The sequence below is a fragment of the Lepisosteus platostomus genome, chromosome 7 (genome assembly GCF_059453375.1).
Source record: "Lepisosteus platostomus isolate fLepPlt1 chromosome 7, fLepPlt1.hap1, whole genome shotgun sequence".
Classification (NCBI taxonomy): domain Eukaryota; kingdom Metazoa; phylum Chordata; class Actinopteri; order Semionotiformes; family Lepisosteidae; genus Lepisosteus; species Lepisosteus platostomus.
Window position 1 is genome coordinate 29,872,104 of NC_142617.1, and position 20,147 is coordinate 29,892,250.

Here is a 20,147-nt window from a genome sequence, read left to right on the forward strand (position 1 = left end):
CTGTACCTTTGAACAATAAGATCCCATAGATGTTTTGTCAGCTCCTTGCAGACCATGGCTATCCCAGTAGGATGCAACCACGAAAATTCCAAGGAAATCCTACAGGAACAGCTGATTTTTATTTGGGGTTAATCAGAATCACTTTCATTGATGGCAGGTGTATGCTGCTTACCTTTGGACATGATTTTGAATGTGATTGGTTAACTCTGAACACAGCCCCCATAATAAAATGGTGTAAACACTTATGCAACCAGAATGTTATAGGTTTTTTAATTTCAAGTATTTTTCCTAATAATTATCTATTTGTTTTTCTCTTGAATTTTGTTGGTTGCAAGGTCACATTAAAGGTAGTAAAATGTCTTGACATGATTTATCTTGATTTCTGGCTTTACATCACAGGAGCCTGCAATTTCAATAAGGGTGTGTAGACTTTTTATATCCACTGTAGAAATATTATCTGTTTTTTGTTAAAACTCTGATACTTCTTCAAAGGAGCAGGTTTAGTTATATATTTTATAACTATATTTTAAAATATATAAGTATATTTTTAATAAACTTTCCCATGGGACAAATATTGTGAGCAGGTTTATTGCTGTAATGTAATGAAATACTGATTGTAAAAGTAATTGTAAACAACATTCATTTAGAGCATACATATTGGTGTTGCACATGTATACGACATTTTATGTGGAGGAAGCAACACTTTTATCTTAAAATATTCAAATTAAAACTAATGTTTACAGTTTCATTTACTGGATCATAATTAAGGTTTCTGGTTGTTCTCCTTTATTTTTCAACTACTTACCACCCTTTAAACTGCAGTGCATTCTATCTGCTTCTTTATTAAGAATAAAGTTATCAGCTCTATCTGGGTTTTGGATTCCTTGTAAAACTGAAGGTTTTAGAGATTACAGTTGTAATTGTTTATGCAAGTGCCTTAGCTATTTTTTATTGAATTATTTGACACCAGATCTCCTGTTCATTGAGTGGCGAAAATAAAAGTTTGAACATAAAACAATGCATACACTGGTGGCTGAACTCAGTAAGAATAGATAATGGGGTTGATCCATGTCATGTGATCCATGTCTGATTTACAGGTAAAATGAATCAACCACACACTTTACAAACTGTTAGTTCACAATAAATTCAAAGGGGGTAACATGATCACAAATAAATGCTGAAAACTGGAAACCCAAATTATGTGTTGTAGTATAAATGCTCTTTGCAGTCAACTACTTAGTCATCTACTTAGAAAATCAGTCCTGTCTTATTTTGTATTGCAATGTGACAAAAGGAAAACAGGAAGTTCCTGCTAATTTGTCTTCTGTGTGACAATGTCAATTGTCAAAATGTCATTCAATGTCAATTTAGATTTTTCCAATATGATTAGAGAGATGTCAGTATACAGAGGTGTTTTACTGAAACTGATGCTCATGCATAGGATTTCAAAGTATATTCTAATGCTTAAGTGACTATAGTCAGTTGTGGCTTTACTTAAAGAAAAGTAGCTGTGAATAACTAATTTACGATTTCTTGCATCATAAAAAAACTAATGTTTTCTTTTTTTTATTTAGGCCATGAACTTGGTAAGTGTTGATTTGTCCCTCTTGTAATATACTATATCTGCTCAGCTATGGCAATGAATTACAGCTGTCCCACTGTGCAATTTACCAGTTTTAGCATGGCAAAGTTCCTTTCTGGCAGGTGCACTAATATTCTTGCAGCTGCTTATAGTTGAAGTTAAGCTACACTGTCTTTCATGCACTTAAGCCACATATATTTCAGCACTTTCTAGTCAGAGATCAACTTGGCAATAATAGCTTGCTTATTTAATGTGGATTGGTGAATCACAAAGCAGCTTGCTTCCTGTAACCTCAACATCTTTGGAGATGTCTTAGACCTCTTGTGATTATATGCTTCTTCTGCAGTGCAAATGCCTAATTCTACAGCAGTTCAGGCTCTTGATTCACAAAATGCTTAATATTACTCATTATCATAATTTCTGAGTTCAAGTTCTTATCATTATTATTTTAATAACTATAATAATTATTATAATGATTTGATAATTATTATATTTTTTTTAGTTTGAGTTGATTATTTATAGTGGATTATAGTAGGTTGTTTTTATTTTCTTTTTTTAAGTTGTACCAGAACACACATGATTGTGGTCCTAGGTTTGTCATTAATATGCTACAGAGAAACATTTAATTGATAGCCAATAGTTTCCTTACGTCAGATATTGGAACTATGGACTAAACATATCGCGAATTTTTTAACTCAGTGTTATGAACATCTGTATATAAGGTATGAACAAAGATCTCAAAGATAATACACTGAGATTGAGACTGTTACTTATATTATCGTCTTTGAATATCTTCACTTAAGCAAAAAGAAGTACTGTGCCTGCCCTTTTAGTTGAATCAAGGTGACCAGAGTTCTAAGTTAACAAGTATTTTTGTATACATATAATTCATTACTCTTTGAATCTCCAACACGTTTTAGAGCTTTGTACAAATTTAGCTCCTTAGACTAAAGTAATTAAAGATTTTAGTTTATTTTCAACTTCATTGATTAAAAAAGAAATTATTATAAGAGTTACAAATTTCAAGTGACACTGGGAATTACCGAGTTTGTGGAGGTTATTATTTCTTCTGCTGCCCTTGGGGCAGGCTGTTTTGTTCAGTCTTTCATCAAGTGAGATTAATTTTAATCTCTAAAAACATACAGGATACACACTAACCTGTAGTTTAACTTTAAAAGGAGAAGGCAAGGTTGTTGGGATGTGGAGAATCAAGGGAGACATCTTTGTATTTTAGTTAATTTAGTTTTTTTATGAACTGCAATGCTTCAGTACAAATTTTGTGTTAGACCATGAAGTCTACACATTTGGGAACTGGTATTAAAAGAACAGAAAGAGCTGCTATACTCTAGTCTAAAAATAAAAGATAATGGGTGAGTCTTTGCATTGTACTCTGTTCCAAAAATTCTAATAAAAAAGAGACTTACATTAAGACGTTAATATACAACATTGTGCATATACATATGCAAAATAGGCTCCTAATAGTACTCGGATATGGCATTATCTTGAAGCATTCATTTTGAATAGGTAATGTTTTTAATTAAAAATGTAAAAATAAAATACAAAATGTTCAGCCTTGTGAACCTTGACTTCAGGAATATCTCTTTCACCCAGCTTTCTATGACTTTTTGGTTTTCCATATGTTTAGAAACCATAGTATATGTCCCAATTAACCAACCTAGTTAGCCATAGGTGTAAATATTTCAAAAACGAAGACTGAAAATATGTATTGACTTTAATACCTGCTTCAAAGAGAAAAGTAAAGAGTTTTCAGTTTTTACAAAATACATTTTTAATTTATTGTTCCCTTTAGGTATGATGTATGTTATTCTGTTTGAACATTATCTTAAGGCAATTGATGGGTTAAAATGGGAATGGGATTGAACTTTTCAATAGACAAAATCTGCTTTTTGATGCTTGTGTGTGAATCCAGAACTTTGCAGTTTGCTTTGATAACCGGAGCCCTCAGGCTGTTCATGCTTCTAGTTGCTTGCTGTGTCTTGGTGCTTTTTTTTTCAGCTCATCTCTGGAGTGACAGCAGGTTTCTGTCCCTCTGGCCTTCTTCTGCAGTTATGCTCATTTATCACTGGCCATACATGCTTATGTCAATCTTTGTGATGTCTTTGTGTACATGGATGTTTCATTCAGTGATCATCATATACTTTGTATATATGCCAAGTAATAATAATCCTTTTGTTATTTCAGGCCTATGTTCATATGTACAATAAGTTAGTTTCTATATGCAGCATGTTGCCCTGTGAATGCAACATGCATTACTATCACTGATCAGTTTTAAATCTGTTTAGTGCAGACAGACCAAACTGAAAATACATTTCTTAATATACTAGAAGAGGTACCTTTATTGGAGTGATATTATGTTTTATTTAGCTGTCCACAAACATCCTGCAAAACTCTTTTGCAACTTCACCCAGCTGCACTTCAGAACATGTGCATGGAGACATTCATATGGGCATATACATTCATTATACGTTTCCATTAATTACGGTTTCGTGTGTTATATTCACCTCTCCCGTCCTGTCTTAGGTCTAATCTCTATCTTTAGGAATTCTGATTATCATTATTTTAGGAATTTTTGTGAGAAACACTTCACATAAATGTGTGCAGTGCTTTAAAAAAATACTTGAACATTGTGGGAATTAGATTTTAAAATCTTATCGATCTGTCAGTGAATGGAACAAGCTTCATAATTCTCTTGGAATTATGATAACATTTGTGTACCTGTTCTACACGAATGAAGACAGAGCTTGAGTTTGAGAACCATGACACTTAGTGGTTTTATGGTGTAATGTGTCATAGTTGACTCTCAGATGTAAAGCACAAATGCCCCATTTTCATTCTGAAAAATGCACATGCTCTTTAATTTGGATTCTAGTAAATGCCCATCAACTGGTGGGCATCAGTGGAAGTGCTTCAGCAGATTCTTTGCTGCATCTTTAATGGTGGTAAAAAATAATACATTTCAAAATGGCACCTGCTCCATCTTTCTTCTTCTGTCTATAGTTGTTGTCACTGTACCAGCATAGCTAACACTCATGTGTTAAGCTGCTCATTTATTTCTGTAAAAAGTAACTTCTCATACTTCATTGCATCATATTTTCTGAAAGAAAACTCCAGGCTGAAAAAATGCAGTCTTATAAATGGCTTATCTTAAATATTGCAGACTAATATTACAAATCATATTGATACTTAACATATCCTGGTAAAGAAAATTAAGCAGCATTTTATTTTTTAATTATTTTTCTGTGTACATGAATTCAATTTTAATAAATAGAGTAACAAGACAAAAAAAAGTCCTGGAATGTTCTTTTAAAGAAAATGCCTGATTACCTTTTTTCTTTCTTTTCCTGGTGTTTCCTGAAATACATTTTCTTATGTCTTTATCAGGATTTAATGTCCAACTAACCCTCAATCCTAATTACAAAGACCAAAAGTGTACTTTAGGTATTGCAAATTGTGATGTTAAAATACCATACAATTTCCAATTTAACATTTAGCACATTCTGGGTGAGATTTTTACAAGTCCTTTCAGATTTCGAAAGGCAAAAATGCAGATTTGCATTATGGTTAAGAATTAAGCTGTGAGTAAAAAACAGTCAGAACAGTGCACTCATTTTGTTTTGCAGGGTTTTTACCATTTGTACCTCGAGACGTTCTGTGTTGTGACTGTGCTGAGCTGTCTTTTTGCAGGATCAGGCATCGAAAGACAAGGCCCTTCAGAACATGGCTGCACTTTCTTCTGCACAGATTGTGTCAGCAAGCGTGATGAAGAGCCAGCTTCCTCCTCTACCACAGCCTCCCTACCCCCCGCCTACCAGGGTGAGCATTGCGTTGTGTGTCCGGAGTACCTAAACCTTTACTGAGGGGGATGTTGCTCCACAGCTGGGTTCAGATGAGAGAGCTGTTTAACCCCCTTAAACTGTATACCTTCGAGGGTAGTTGGCTAATTTTAATTTGCACAACTGCCTTACAGTTTCCCTTTGTTTCTGCCTTAAGTGGTCTTTGGGTTGAGGGTGAAACACATAGCTGATTAAAGCTAAAAAGTCAAACCCCCAGCTGTATTAATATATAATACCAAAAGTATTAAGTTCACAAATGGTTTTACTCGGTTACATTCTGTTACCTAGAGTTGGTTGAATCCCTTTAGGAGCAAACAGTGTCAAAGGTTTCAGGTCAAAGGTTAGGCTTGCTTTTCTTGACTCTTCCTTTGTGGAAAAGATGCAACATTGAGGTGTGAAGCTCCTATGGTAACAATGAATCACAGCCATTTTTAAGTGAGGATAAAACAAGCAGGGACTTGTTAATTAGGTCCTGGATCTTTTTTTTTCTAATGAATCTTGGGAGGTTAGGGAAGGTGGCATCACAGCATTATAAGTACAGTCAGCCAGTAACCAGTGACACAGTTACTATGCAGGACATTATCACAGAAACGTGTTCACACTAGATACGTTTAGGATGCCTGTTATGGCCAAGATAGTTTGCAGCAAAATAGCAGTTTGTGTAATATTTTGAAGTAGTTTTCATGCTCTGTTTTGCCTAATGTAGGTACAAACATAAAGGAAATTAATTATAGTACATATCACTGTTACAAATAAGGGGTTACAAAAAAGGTGAATAACAGGAAATGATCAAGCAGATTAGCAAATAAGTAAAATGAATTATCATAACCCCCAACTTTTTAATTATGTTTCAAATAATATTAAATTATATTAATACTAAATTGGTATAGTTAGAGGCACATGGATTCTTTGTTCTCTGGCAAAGCTTTGTTGAAAAGAGTAATAATCCAGACACACATGGTTAAGCAAATATTTACAGTATTAACAAAGACAGTGACACACACTACACTACACACAACATAAACATACAGCACACAAGTTTCTCTATATGCGTCACAAGTTTACAGACAAGGCATCCCAGGGGTCTAATGTCCTAACTACGAAGAAAAATTCCAGACTCTGAATAATAGTATTCAATTCTCAATGCCTAATAAACCAGAATGAATACGAGCTCTGTGAAGTTGGCCCCCCTACAAAAAGCACAAACGATAAAGCCCACCTCATTCATCACTCGTTTCCGAGATGTAGCGCCTTGTTTTTTCGGGGTCGTGACGTCACTCAGCCCCCCTGTTAGAGAACCAAACTGGTCTCATTCTGTAGTGCTAAGTCTGTGCCGTTGAAAGTAGCTTCCCAGGGTGCTTTTGTTCCCGAGATATTACGCCTTCTTTTTCAGGGGGTGACCTTACCCAGCCCCCCTACAATGGTGTAGGTGAACTGAACCGGTCTCATTCGTTAGTGCTGCATTTGTGCCTATTTGTACAGTTGAAAGTAGCTTCCCAGCTTCTTTCGTTCCTGAGATATAGCACATTCTTTTTCAGGTGATCACATGACCATCAGTAACCCCATGTGTTGAGTTCAAGGACTCTATGATGGGTGCGAGGATAACAATATCTACAATTTTGGTTCTCTGTTTGCCAGATGGGGGGTAGCAGTTGATTTAGTATTTAATACCAGTATCTTCCGTGCGTTTGTATGAACAGATACATTTATCACCAATATCAATACAGTAATCCGAAGTATTCCAGATGTAGCCCTAAAAAGATCACTAAATAGAAAATTAATAAAAACGCCAATATAGACATAAGATAAGATCACTTTATTAGCCCTATACAATTTCTTGCATTAGGAATTTGTCTTTTCACATACCCCAGCTTGCTCTCCATGAGACACACAGGCACACAGATGGGGAGAGAGAAGTCCAGTGGGGTCAGCCATTTATACAGCACCCCTGGAGCAGCTGGGGTTAAGGGCCTTGCTCAGGGGCCCAGCGGAGTAGGATTCCTCTGCTGGCCGTGGGATTTGAACCAGCAACCTTCCAGCCACAGGCGCAGATCCTTAGCCACAGTGCTACTGCTCTGCCCCAATGTTAAAAAGTGAACATTAGCAACCAACTGCATGTTCCTACAAAGGGGCTTTAATTAGCACGTCATAATACTTAGTAGCTGTGCCCTTTTTTAAAATCTGAAGAAGTACTCAGTTTCTCATTGTGTCCTTTTTAAATTAATATTTACTGCCAGCAGCCATATCACCCTGCAACTCACAACTGGTCACAACTGTGAGCCTGGTAAGTACCTGGATGAGAGACCTCCTGGGAAAAACTAAGGTTGCTGCTGGAAGAGGTGTTACTGGGGCCAGCAGGGGGCACTCACCCTGCGCTCCATGTGGGTCCTAATGCCCCAGTATAGTGACAGGGACACTAAACTGTAAACAGGCGCCGTCCTTTGGATGAGACGTAAAAGCGAGGTCCTGACTCTCTGTGGTCATTAAAAATCCCAGGGCATTTCTTGAAAAGAGTAGGGGTGTTACCCCGGCATCCTGGCCAAATTTCCCATTGGCCCTTACCAATCATGGCCTCCTAATAGTCCCCGTCTATGAATTGGCTTCATCACTCTGCTCTCCTCCCCACTGATAGCTGATGTGTGGTGAGCGTTCTGGTGCACTATGGCTGCCGTCGCATCATCCAGGTGGATGCTGCATATTGGTGGTGGTGGAGGGGAGTCCCCGTTACCTGTAAAGTGCTTTGAGTGGAGTGTTCAGAAAAGCACTATATAAGTGTAAGCTATTATTATTATTATTATTATTATTATTATTATTATTATTATTATTATTAATAACATGCAAATCAAAGGCTGTTTACAGATTTAACTCATATTTCAAGCCACATATTTAAAAAGGTTAGGATTTGCAACTTCCTGTATTATAATACCATTATTATGTATTTTGTAATACATAATTGTAAATGTGAACAAGTACCAGGATTTTGGAAAGGTGACCTATGTACTAAGTTGACCCAGGTAGTTCATAACTCAACTGCAAAACAACATTGGAAAATCTGCCGTCTAACACATGCAGACGGCGGAAATATTGGAAAATATTTTTATTTTCAGGTAAAATAACTGTATATCTAAGGTCTTAAAATCAGTGATTATCCACGTCTTTATATGTACAGTGCACTTACGTGCAAACATAGCTGCTGGAAGAGGTGTTACTGGGGCCAGCAGGAGGTGCTCACCCTGCTGTCCATGTGGGTCCTAATGCCCCAGTATAGTGACGGGGACACTATACTGTAAACAGGCGCCACTTTTCTTATGAGACGTAAAACCGAGGTCCTGACTCTCTGTGGTCTCTGTGGATTAATAATCCTGGGGTGTTTCTCGAAAAGAGTAGGGGTATAACCCTGGCGTCCTGGCCAAATTTCCCATTGGTCCTTATCAATCATGGCCTCCTAATAATCCCCATGTATGAATTGGCTTCATTACTCTGCTCTCCTCCCCACTGATAGCTGATGTGTGGTGAGCGTTCTGGCGCACTATGGCTGCCATCACATCATCCAGGTGGATACTGCACATTGGTGGTGGTGGAGGGGAGTCCCCATTACCTGTAAAGCGCTTTGAGTGAAGTGTCCAGAAAAGCACTATATAAGTGTAAGCAATTATTATTATTAATATTATTATTTATTTATTGGGTTAAAGTCCTTTTATTTGTGTATTCCTGGTGAATCCTCGCTGTAGAATACAGCGTGAAGGCACACTGTGATTTCTGAAGACAAAGATATGAGTGCCTTTGTTAAGGTGTCATATTTCTCCCAGCTGAAATAGTGTCTTTTGCAATATGAAATGTAATGTCCCAGGAAACCCACCATATTCGTTAGTGCTCCATTTGTGCCATTGAAAGTAGTTTTTGTGCTGCGTTCATTACCGAGATATAGCGCCTATTTTTTGGGGGTAATCAAGTGACTGTCTTCAAGGAAGTTTAAAGATACCAACATACTTTTAATTACTGGATGTAGGAATGTGACTACTGGACTGTTGGTTGTCACTTAATCATTTACCCAGAACTTAATTAAGTAAGGTAAACCAAGGTTAACTTTACAATTGCTTTGATCACTGAATCTGGACCCCATGCATCTCAGCAAATATCCCCTTTGCTTTGAAGATGGAAATGTTGACACAAGCTAGGCATTGTGCATTGTCTCTAACATTACAGTCACGGGTATTACTGAGAAAATGCTATTTATTTAAGGTCAAATATAAACATTTCTAAATCTATTTCAATAATTCTTGTTATTTAAGTTCAGGTTTAAATTAAGTTCAGGTTTAAAAATGATTTTGTCAGAAGTCAAGTTGATATTCTATATCTTTTCCCTATAGTTCTGGCCTTCCCCAATCCCAGGACAACCGGGACCTTCTCAGGAGTGAGTGAAATCTTAATCTTAAAACTTATATATGTAATAAATAAAGATAAATGAACGTGGATGGATGTGTAAAGTCACTCATAATTACCTATATACATATAGTGTTACAAATAAACAGCTCTGCCTTTACTGAACTGTTTGTAAATATAAATAATAATAAATGTGTTATGCAATACAAATCATTTGCATGTGGTAAATGATTAAACTTAAATGAATGGTGACGATGAAGAGCAAAAGGCATCGGATAGTGTCTTCAGGATGCTTGGGACTAATTGTTCTTAGATTTTATGCTTATATCACAACGTTTGGGTTTTTTTTTATTTCACACGTCTAGTTCCAGGTACATTGTGTTTTGTAAGGGTATTAATTTGACAAAAGACATCAAAAAATGAAATCTTGATTTCACTTAACTTCTTAAGATAACAGAGTACATTAAATACAAAGCGAAGAGGATGTGTTGTAGTGCTGGAATGTTGAAAACTTTGTTTGTTGACTGTAGACTTCAGTACCATACATAGTCAAAAAGTTATCACGTTCAGTAGGTATTTGTTCCCATTGATGTACAATCAAATCCACATTGGACAATCCCATGTTGGTGAAGGTTCTACTGTACAGGGTGGACTTTTATTGCATCATAAATGTATATATGGACAGAAAAAAAAAGCAAAACAAAAATGTTTCAATTCATGTTTTACTTTTTATCTAGTATTATGGTTTATACTGTGTGTGAAAGTACTAAGTTCTAAAATCCACTATATTTTTTCCAAGTTTTTGTTTTAGTTAGTGCTTTAGAAAAGAGTCCTCTTTTAAGGACTCTTAATCTTTTAAGCATTTTTAAAATTATTTTATTGTGATACTGTGATGGACTAGTATCACATCTAGTGTGCATTCTACCTTGCTCCCATTGCTTCCTGGCATAGGTTCTGGCTCCCCCACATTCCTGTACTGGAATAGATAATAATGGGGTGAACAAATACACAGTATTTTGATTATATATGTACTTTATTTGTTTTGCTGTATTTTCTTAATGAAAACATTAAAGGATTCTAATCATAATAAAACAAGTTCAAGTAGGTAGATGCCTCAGCATGCGTAGGCTGTAAAGGAATGGGTAACAGGTTTATTCCATGCCAAAAGAAAGGAAACACAACATTTTGGCCATGCAGCATTATCAGAAGCAATACTTTTAACTGTCAAACCCAGTTGATACCATAAACATTCTGAGACAAGCGGTGTTTACAGTTAACGTGTTTTCTTGATTCAGTTATTCTGAAAAAAATAGACTTAGGGCTGTAAATCTAAAATGTTTCATTTAAGCTAAAGATAATATAAATGTAAATAACATGGTGTGGTTAAACAATAAACAGAATCCCCTTCACAACTGAGCAGAGGAAAACTTGGGTCTCATCGTTCTCTCAGCTCATTAATTTTTGGGTTATAAGTTATAAGCTATAGTTAAGAGATAAAGGATATGATCATTCCATTAATATTCTTCTTTTTCAGCATCAAGCCATTTGCACAGCCTGGATATCCTATTCAAAGCTCAGTGCCACCTCCTATATCAAGTAAGTAAATAAGAAACACAAAACACATTTGATTTCAGTTGACATTATACAGTAGCATAATGAAAATAATAATGAGATCATGTGACTCATATTACATTTTGACATTTTGAGACCGGATGGTAAAAAAATACCTTAAATTAGAATGACTTTGATGCTGAACTTTAACATTACACCTTGGCTGAGATGACAATTTGTGCTTTACTCCTGTGTGCACTAAATCTGAAATATTCACTATAAATCTGAACACAGAATGATGCTTTCACATAAATCAGTAGAGGAGTTAACTGCAAGAAATTAGCTTAGGCCTTGCAGTAACCTCCCACAAATGACATAAAGTGGCATGGCATGAAAGTGTACATAGGGGTTTGCAATAGGGGTTGTTTGTTGCGGGAGAAAAAATAATCACAAAGTAACTATTTAAACAGCAAACATAAACATTTATTAAAGTCCATTGTGAACACGGATAACAGCCTTTTTTTCCTTCAAAAAGCCATAACCCAACACTGAACTTACTCTTTCAGTCTTTAACCACGCATTACTTGTGGCAAAGACCACCACTAGAGTCAGAGCAAGCAATTAGCCTGGGTTCCTGAAAGAGAAACTCCAGGACCTTTTGGAAGATAAAATCTGTCACTGGCGGACGGTTAATTGTGATCCAGATCCGCATTAATTAAAACTAATATATGCTAATATTGTTACAAATAGCTGGTTGCTAAAACAGAGTATACCATAAATAGAGTAGGATAATCAGTAATTAAAATAAATTATCATAACCCCCAACTTATAAAGATCTCGCCAAGAACATACCCCAGTGGTTGGTATAATTAGAGGTACCTGTGTTCTTTGTTCTCAGGCACAGTTTTGGTGAAAAGAGTAAAAAATAAGGCATGCTGGGTTAAACAAATATTTATTCATAATGCCACAACACAAACATACAACTTACTGATGTGCAAGCGAAATATCATTCAGCATACCAAATTTAACTTTTCACTAACCAAAGAATAGCCCAATAGGTGGCACTTGATGTATTTAACTGAGAATTTTGGCCACTGATCAACACAGAGTACTCTATAAAAAGTGACAAAAAGATCCAGACATTTTACTAAATTATTAAAAATAAAAACAGAAAATAGTTGAATGCATAAGTATTCGCCCCCTTGCTTTGACAAACCTAAATTAACTCTGAAGTAACCAACTCTCTCCTCCAAGTCACATAATTACTTGGAGTACACCTGTGTCCACTTAGTGCATTTCCAAGGAAACACTACACCATGAAGACCAAGGAACATTCTAAGCAGATCTGAGACAAGGTTCTTGAAAAATACCAGTCAGGGCAAGGATATAAGAAAAATTCCAAGGCATTGAATATACCTCAAAGCCCAGTGAAGTCCATCCTTAAAAAAGTGAGAAAATATGGAACAACTGTGAATCTGCCCAGAACTGTCCGTCCTCCAAAACTGAGTGTCCGGCCATAGTAAGGGAGGCCACCAAGAGACCTACAGCAACTCTAAAGGAGTTACAGTCCACCTTGACGAAGATGGGAGAAACGGTGCGGAGACAACAATAACACGCACACTTTATAAATCTGGCTTTTACGGAAGGGGGACAAGAAGAAAGCTGTTGAAAAAAACTCTTATCACATCTCAGCTGGAGTTTGCCCAAAGACATGTGAGAGACTCAACAATTTGAAGAAAGATTCTATGGTCTGATGAGACCAAAATTGAACTTTATGTTTGGCCCAAACCTAACACAGCACGTCACACTGAGAACACCATCCCTACAGTGAATCATGGTGGTGTCAGCATCATGCTTTGGGGATGGTTCTCTGCGGCAGGGACTGGAAAACTCATAAAGATAGAAGAAAAATGGATGGAGCTAAGTACTGAAAAATCCTGGAGGAAAATGTGCTGACTTCCGCAAGAGCACTAGGACTTGAAAGACGATTCATCTTCCAACAGGACAATTACCTAAAACATACAGCAAAAGCCACACTGGAATGGCTTAAAACCCTAAATGTTAATGTCCTGGAGTGGCCCAGTCAAAACTCAGACCTCAATCCAATTGTGCATCTACGGAATGACTTAAAAATTGCTATTGACAAACGATCCCCATCCAACTTGATGGAGCTTAAGCAATTTTGCCAAGAAGAATGGGCATAAATTCCACAGTCAAGATGTGCAACACTGATAGAGACTTACCCAAAGTGACACACAGCTGTAATTGTTGCCAAAGGTTGTCCTACCAAGTATTAACTGGGGGGGGGGGGGCTGAAAGCTTGAGCATTCAATTATTTTCTGTTTTTTATTTTTACTTAGTAAAATGTCTGAACACTTTGTGTTGATGAGTGGCAAAAAGTCTCAGTTAAATATAACATGGTTCCATGCTGGAACACAATGTGAAAACATCCAAGGGAAGTGAATAGTTTTACAAAGCACTGTAAGTGAACTGATTGCATACTTTAATCTGTTTTAATTCTGTATTTCTTTAAATCCACTAAATATGGATATGGATGGAACTAAACAAACAGTTTTTTGCTAAAAAAATATAACTGAAGTATAATAACATTTTTAAATGTCAATAATGCTATTCTTTTTATGAATTATAAATAGTGAAAATTATGATCTGCATATATAGCTGATAATGATAGCTAAAAATAAGGTACACAATAGTATTGCACCCTCTGCTTAAAACATTTTTTTCAGCAAAGTCTTCAACTTGGTCCCTTGCTGTGGGTATTTTAGGTTTTTTTCTTGTAATGGAAAATGAAACAATGTGGCGCAACACAGTGTTACACTGTTTTTCACCTTTTTGTGTGGCAGGGTTCAATCCTAGTCAATACAAACGTTGTTCTTTCAACAAATTGTCCTTTATTTTTAAATGATAAAATTTAAAATTTACAATCTGTAACGTTTTCTACTGCCCTTTTTTCTTTTTAGTACTTGATATAATTATGGTTTTTATAATAATTTGCATTTACCAAAGTTGTTAGAGAGCTTTCTCCTGTAGCACCAATTTCAACTTAACTTTAATCATGTAACAATGGAGGGGGTGTTGCATGCATTGGTGGTTGCATTGTCTCCTCACAGTGGGGGAAACTGGGTGTGGGCTGCACTCTTATTTGCACACTTTCTTCCCTTGCAGTACATATGAAAAGGTCTTTATGCTGTAAAGCCAGTTACATGTATATCAATTTGCAGTAATATAACAGAACATGAAACGAATGTTCAATAAAACGATCTGCTATAAAGGTTAAATTTAATAAACTGAAAATAACTGTTTTTTAATCTGACATGTCCCCAATACACATTCCCAATATACTCAATTCAATTCAACTTTCACAATTCAAGTGAAAAGTATTTCTCATTAGTTTCTCAAGTGCAGTATATATATATAGAACAGCAGACAAGACAATAGACAGAAATACAATAACAATAACAGTGTAAACAACAGTATGGTGTCAGTGCAAAATTGTAAAAAACTGCACAAATACACAGAAATTGTATACAAACATGGCAAAAACAGTACAAAATAATACAGCGATTATTAAACAGTGCAACTAGTACAGTATTAAGTACTCTCTAATGTTGCATTAGCTTAGGAATTCCAATTCCCATAAAAGCCACTGGGTGACTTCCTAGTGGCATCTACATGTCCTGGTTACTTTACAGTACACAACAAATTAATTCAAATGACTACTCAAAAGTTTTGTTTTAATCTGGCCTCTTTTTTGTTTTTTCCAGTACATGTTAATTTTATTACATGTTTTTATAAAGCCACCATGTCTAATGTTTTTTTTAATTATCTTAAACTCTCTATTAATAAAATCTCATAAATTATATGTGAAAAATTTAAAGGGGGCGGAGCGGTGGCTCTGTGGTTAAGGATCTACGCCTGTGGCTGGAAGGTTGCCGGTTCAAATCCCACAGCTGGCAGAGGAATCCTGCTCCATTGGGCTCCTGAGCAAGTTACATTCTATTCGCTTTACATTCATGATCTCTTAAGCCCGTAGACGCTACTAGGTACTTCGGACATATCAGTTATTAGACTGAGGAAGAAGGGCAAGAGACAGTAACTTCAGCCCCACTTCCCACCTCCCGGTCAGACCGAGAAAGCAATTTGGAGGCGTTAATTATGCAGTCATTACAAAGGGTGCAGTGTCGCAAAGATGAGTGCATTTGCAAGAGAAGGCAAGGGCTGTGCAGGGAAAACATTAAACTCTTTTTCTCCTAGTTAGAACATAGGAGAATCTATTTAAATTAAAATTCAAATTATATCACTATATAAAATAAAGTTTATTATTACATTAAAATATTTTTTAATTACTTTATCTTTAAAATATAATGATAATATCGCATTCATAGTATAAAAACGTCACAGAGTGATGTCACATCCCAAAAAAGGTAACTTTACGGAGCTCAATTCCTGGGTTGCGATCTGTGTGGAGTTTGGGTGTTCTCCCTGTGTTCGCGTGGCTTTTATCCCACAGTCTAAAATCATTCCAGTAGGTTAACTGGCTACTGGGAAAAGACCTTGTGTGAGTGTGAGCTTGTTTGTGTTTGTGTCTGTGTGTGCCTTGCAATTGACTGGTGTCTAAGGTGTATCCTGCCTTGCGTTCATTGCTTGCCTGGATAGGCTCCAGCTCAAAAGCAGTTAGAAAATGGATTTGTGTATTTATCATTATAAAAATGTTCCAATTAGAATACAATATGCAAGATATTGTCCTGAAAATTAGTTTACTTAACACATACAAATGTTTTCAAATATTACTACACTCTGTATGTGTGATATGGTAGTGTTTCCAAAGTTCTTTAACTACTTAGTACATATTGCTGGTAACAAAACATATAATCAAATTTCCTGGTACTTTTCTATGTTTATGTATTTGCTTTTCATAAAATAGTTCAGTTAATAGTAAAATAGTAAGTACAAATACTGTATTGATTCAGGAAAATGAGCTTTTGAAAATATTTAAAATGTTTCTTATAGACTTAGTTGTACAGAAGTTTATTAGCGCCACGGAGAAAAAAAATGAATTTATATGAGATTATATCATTTTTATACGGGAAAAGTATATCATTTATATGAGGAAATTATTCCATTTAAACACAATAGTTAATTTGTGAACAATGTTGCCCACTATCTTAATACTGTATATTGCATTGTACTGTATATTAAATAATATTGTCCTGTGCAAAGTAGCATTGACTTTAACAACAGTAGAATATCGTCACACTTGATAAAAAAAGGAGCATGTGTTCTGTTTTTCATATACATGAAGTACAACACCATGAAAGTGAGCATTCCTAGGTTAAACACGTTATTTCCATCATTTCTATGACAAGTAGAAATGACACGGCTTTCCAAACATATGATCTTCTTGATATAAAGCTGACTGTCAAGTTATTCTTCTTATTCTTTCAAAATTGTTTCTCACAAACTTTTGCAAGCAATGAAGGAACAAAGTATTTGTCTGTGACCTGATGATTCAGCTGCAAGAAAACTGTTTTTTTCTATGTTGATTACTAACATAGCACTCAAGAGTACAGAACCCTAATGTATGAGATTTCAACCAAAAATTGAGATTGCATGCTGTTTGTATTGATAGTTTATTTTAGTCGCATACAAAAAACACATTTCATAGAATTGTGCGTCTCTACAACAATTTCAAAATTTTACATTCATTATTTTTTTGATCAACCTAGACTTGATGGAAATGCATGAGATTTTCAGACTGAGGTGTTAGTCCATGAGATTTGGTCAGAATGCTTGAGGCTTGATAGTACAAGGCTTGTTAGATACAATTACATAAAAGATATTGCGGTCTATTACTATTGTAGGAGTTTGTGTGAATTTACTGACACAATATTTAGTTGTAACAGTAGATTGTATGAGTTTACTTTGCCTATTAGGAATCAGTTAGTAGAACAACAAGGAGTCTTTACAAGGATTTATGACACACAGAATACATTTATTGATACATAAAATAAATGTGTACATAAAAACATTAAAAATATCAAGCTTGTAGCGAGTATACAAAAAATATACATAAAAACAATGATATTCCTAATTAGTCTCATTAAAATAATCAACATTCAGGAGCTCTAACTATGGGTATTTAAATCAATTAAATAGATATTAACACATTATTATAACAGTTTTATTCTTGAGTGGGTAAATATTGAATTACACTAATCCACGACTGTAAATTTGCACAATGGGGGAACAGCCCACAGATGTCTGGACTGTCCTGGAAAAGATTCTATGCAAAAGATAAGCTCATCTCCCTCACTTGCTCACATGCAAAGACCACTTGGTCAGCCTGTGGCTGAGATCACAGAGAGAGGCCTCTTTGGGTACATTCCTGAGACAGGCAACAGGCTGGTCCAGGCACACATACTGTGCCTGGACCACTAGAAATACTTAATATAACTTAATTCTAAAAAAATAGGCCTTGTCCCTAAACGACTAAACAGTATTTCACTATGGATTCTTGTGTATATATTTTATTAGTATTTATGTATTTGTTTGGCCAGGTGGCACAAACGTTTCACTTTCTTACTGCCTGAAAATACAGTAAGATATGCTTATTGGAGCATGCTTTGTACAGCAGAGGTGAATGGCAAAAGGAAAAGAGAGGTTTTGTTACCCATGTTACAGTGTCATCAAATTGTGGAGTTTTTGACTCCCTATCATCTTTTAGCCAGTTTAAATCCCATTGGAAAACAGTAATTTTTTAGAATAAATACATTTATTAATCAAATTAGTTTTTAGTCCAGTAGTTTTAATCTTTAATTTGTATTGTTGTTTTCGGTTTTGTTGCTTTTTATATATTACACGTTTTTATTTGTATTTAAGCACTTTGAGTTGCACCAGCATGAATACTTCTACATTTATATTAGTAGAAGTAAGATACTACTGTAGGAATTGGACTCTGGTCTCTGAGTGATGGAATCCTAGGTAGGTTTACAGGTACTGTATATTCCAGTAAATTACCATATCCACATAAGCACTTTAGATTTAAGATTTAAAGTCAGTCCTGCTGTCCTTCCTAGATGAGTTCCACATTTGTGTGCAAAATGAGATGCTGACACTGTGACATTTAGACTACAGTGGATTCTTGAATGTCTGTGCATGTCTTCCTTCTCCCCAGCCTATGAGCCCCTGGCCCCTCCGCTTCCCCCCGCGGCCACGGCGGTGCCAGTGTGGCAGGACCGCACCATCGCCTCCTCCAAACTGCGTATGCTGGAGTACTCTGCTTTCATGGAGGTGCAGAGAGACCCTGACACGGTAACTTCCCTCGGTCATGCTCTTCCCCCTGTGTCCCGTTCCTAGTACACAGTGGTTTGGCTAGTTACATTGATCCCAAGTATCTGATGCAGCTGTTTCATGAACGTAGTCAAATTTCAAGCTGTCAGGTCATGAGCCTAGGTAGCAAATAGTAGTTAATGTGGCTGTTGTCTGCAAAACATCTGTGATACTTGTAAGAGGCAATCCTGTAGTAAGCAAAGGAACAAGTAATAGGTTTATTCCATGCTGAAAAAAAGAAGAAAGAGAACACAACGTTTCGGCCGTGGAGCCTTCTTCAGGTGTGTCACCTCCACGGCCGAAACGTTGTGTTCTCTTTCTTCTTTTTTTCAGCATGGAATAAACCTATTACTTGTTCCTTTGCAGCCTACGCATGCTGACGCAGCTATCCACCTGAACTACTATCTTGTAGTAAGGTTGAAATTGAGTTACAAAGCGTGCATATAATTTGAATAAACCTTGCTAGACAAGAACTTAATTATTGTCATTCATGTCTTGCTGCATCTGCCTATTGCCTTCCCACACACTATTAGAATTCAGTCATCTCTTATATTCTTAGACAGGATCTTGCTATTAATACATTACCAAGATACAGTACTTAGTTTGAATCTGGTCTAATGGACACCCCAAGATCTGAGCTTTCACATTTCCCCATAGGCAGAAGGGAATCCAGCCACCTTATGATACCAGTACCCTTTCTTGCTTTTAATATTTTCTGTTATGGCACAATTATGTACTAGTTCCTTTATTTTTTTGTGGGATTCAGTTGGAGAAGCTGAACCAATTATATGCAATTGTGTTTTCTTTGCACATTATAGTACAGCAAACACCTGTTTGTCCATATCGGGCAGACTAACCCCTCATACAGCGATCCACTGCTGGAGGCAGTGGATATCCGACAGATATACGACAAGTTCCCCGAGAAGAAAGGAGGACTGAAGGAGCTGTATGACAAAGGCCCACAAAATGCCTTCTTCCTTGTCAAGTTCTGGGTAAGAGGAATCAGATAAACATATACAAATGTGAGAACATTCTGTATATATCATGGTCTTCTGATTATTTGGAACTTCTATTTTTCCTTGTGGATTACAGAAGGAATAACATCCTTACTGTTGAAAAGTACTTCTCTTATTTTACATCTTACATATTAAATTTAAATTTAATTTCCACTTTTGTCCTCGAGTCACTATTTCAAAATGGATTCTGAATTAGTCCATGTTTGGTTCTGATTTTGTCTTTCAGCATTTTAAATGCTTATTCAAAGTATTTTTTTTATTTTTATTGAAGAATTGCATGTTGTGAAAGTATTCATTGTAATTCATTTGAGATCCAGGAATTTATGTGGGCAGCATGGTCGTGCTGTGGTTAGTGGCTTGCCCTGCTGCCTTGCAGTGCTGAGGCTCTGGGTTCGTTTCCTGGGTTGCTAT

General features: G+C 36.1%; 1 protein-coding gene and 1 long non-coding RNA gene across 12 annotated transcripts in view; one reads left to right on the top strand and one right to left on the bottom strand.

Moving 5' to 3' along the window:
* The window catches only part of LOC148658504 (uncharacterized), a 340,797-nt gene that overhangs the window by 223,262 nt on the left and 97,388 nt on the right, over positions 1-20,147 (bottom strand). The window lies entirely within an intron of this gene.
* The window catches only part of tead3a (TEA domain family member 3 a), a 99,223-nt gene that overhangs the window by 72,376 nt on the left and 6,700 nt on the right, over positions 1-20,147 (top strand). For 6 of the 11 annotated variants that reach the window (XM_088639776.1, XM_088639777.1, XM_088639769.1 and 3 more), the window contains 6 exons: positions 1,575-1,586; positions 5,288-5,416; positions 9,807-9,850; positions 11,354-11,415; positions 18,566-18,702; positions 19,539-19,712. In XM_088639776.1, the coding sequence (XP_088495902.1) occupies positions 1,575-1,586; positions 5,288-5,416; positions 9,807-9,850; positions 11,354-11,415; positions 18,566-18,702; positions 19,539-19,712 (558 nt within the window). The remainder of the gene's footprint in view (positions 1-1,574; positions 1,587-5,287; positions 5,417-9,806; positions 9,851-11,353; positions 11,416-18,565; positions 18,703-19,538; positions 19,713-20,147) is intronic. The other 5 variants (XM_088639778.1, XM_088639779.1, XM_088639770.1 and 2 more) reach the window with 1 other exon arrangement.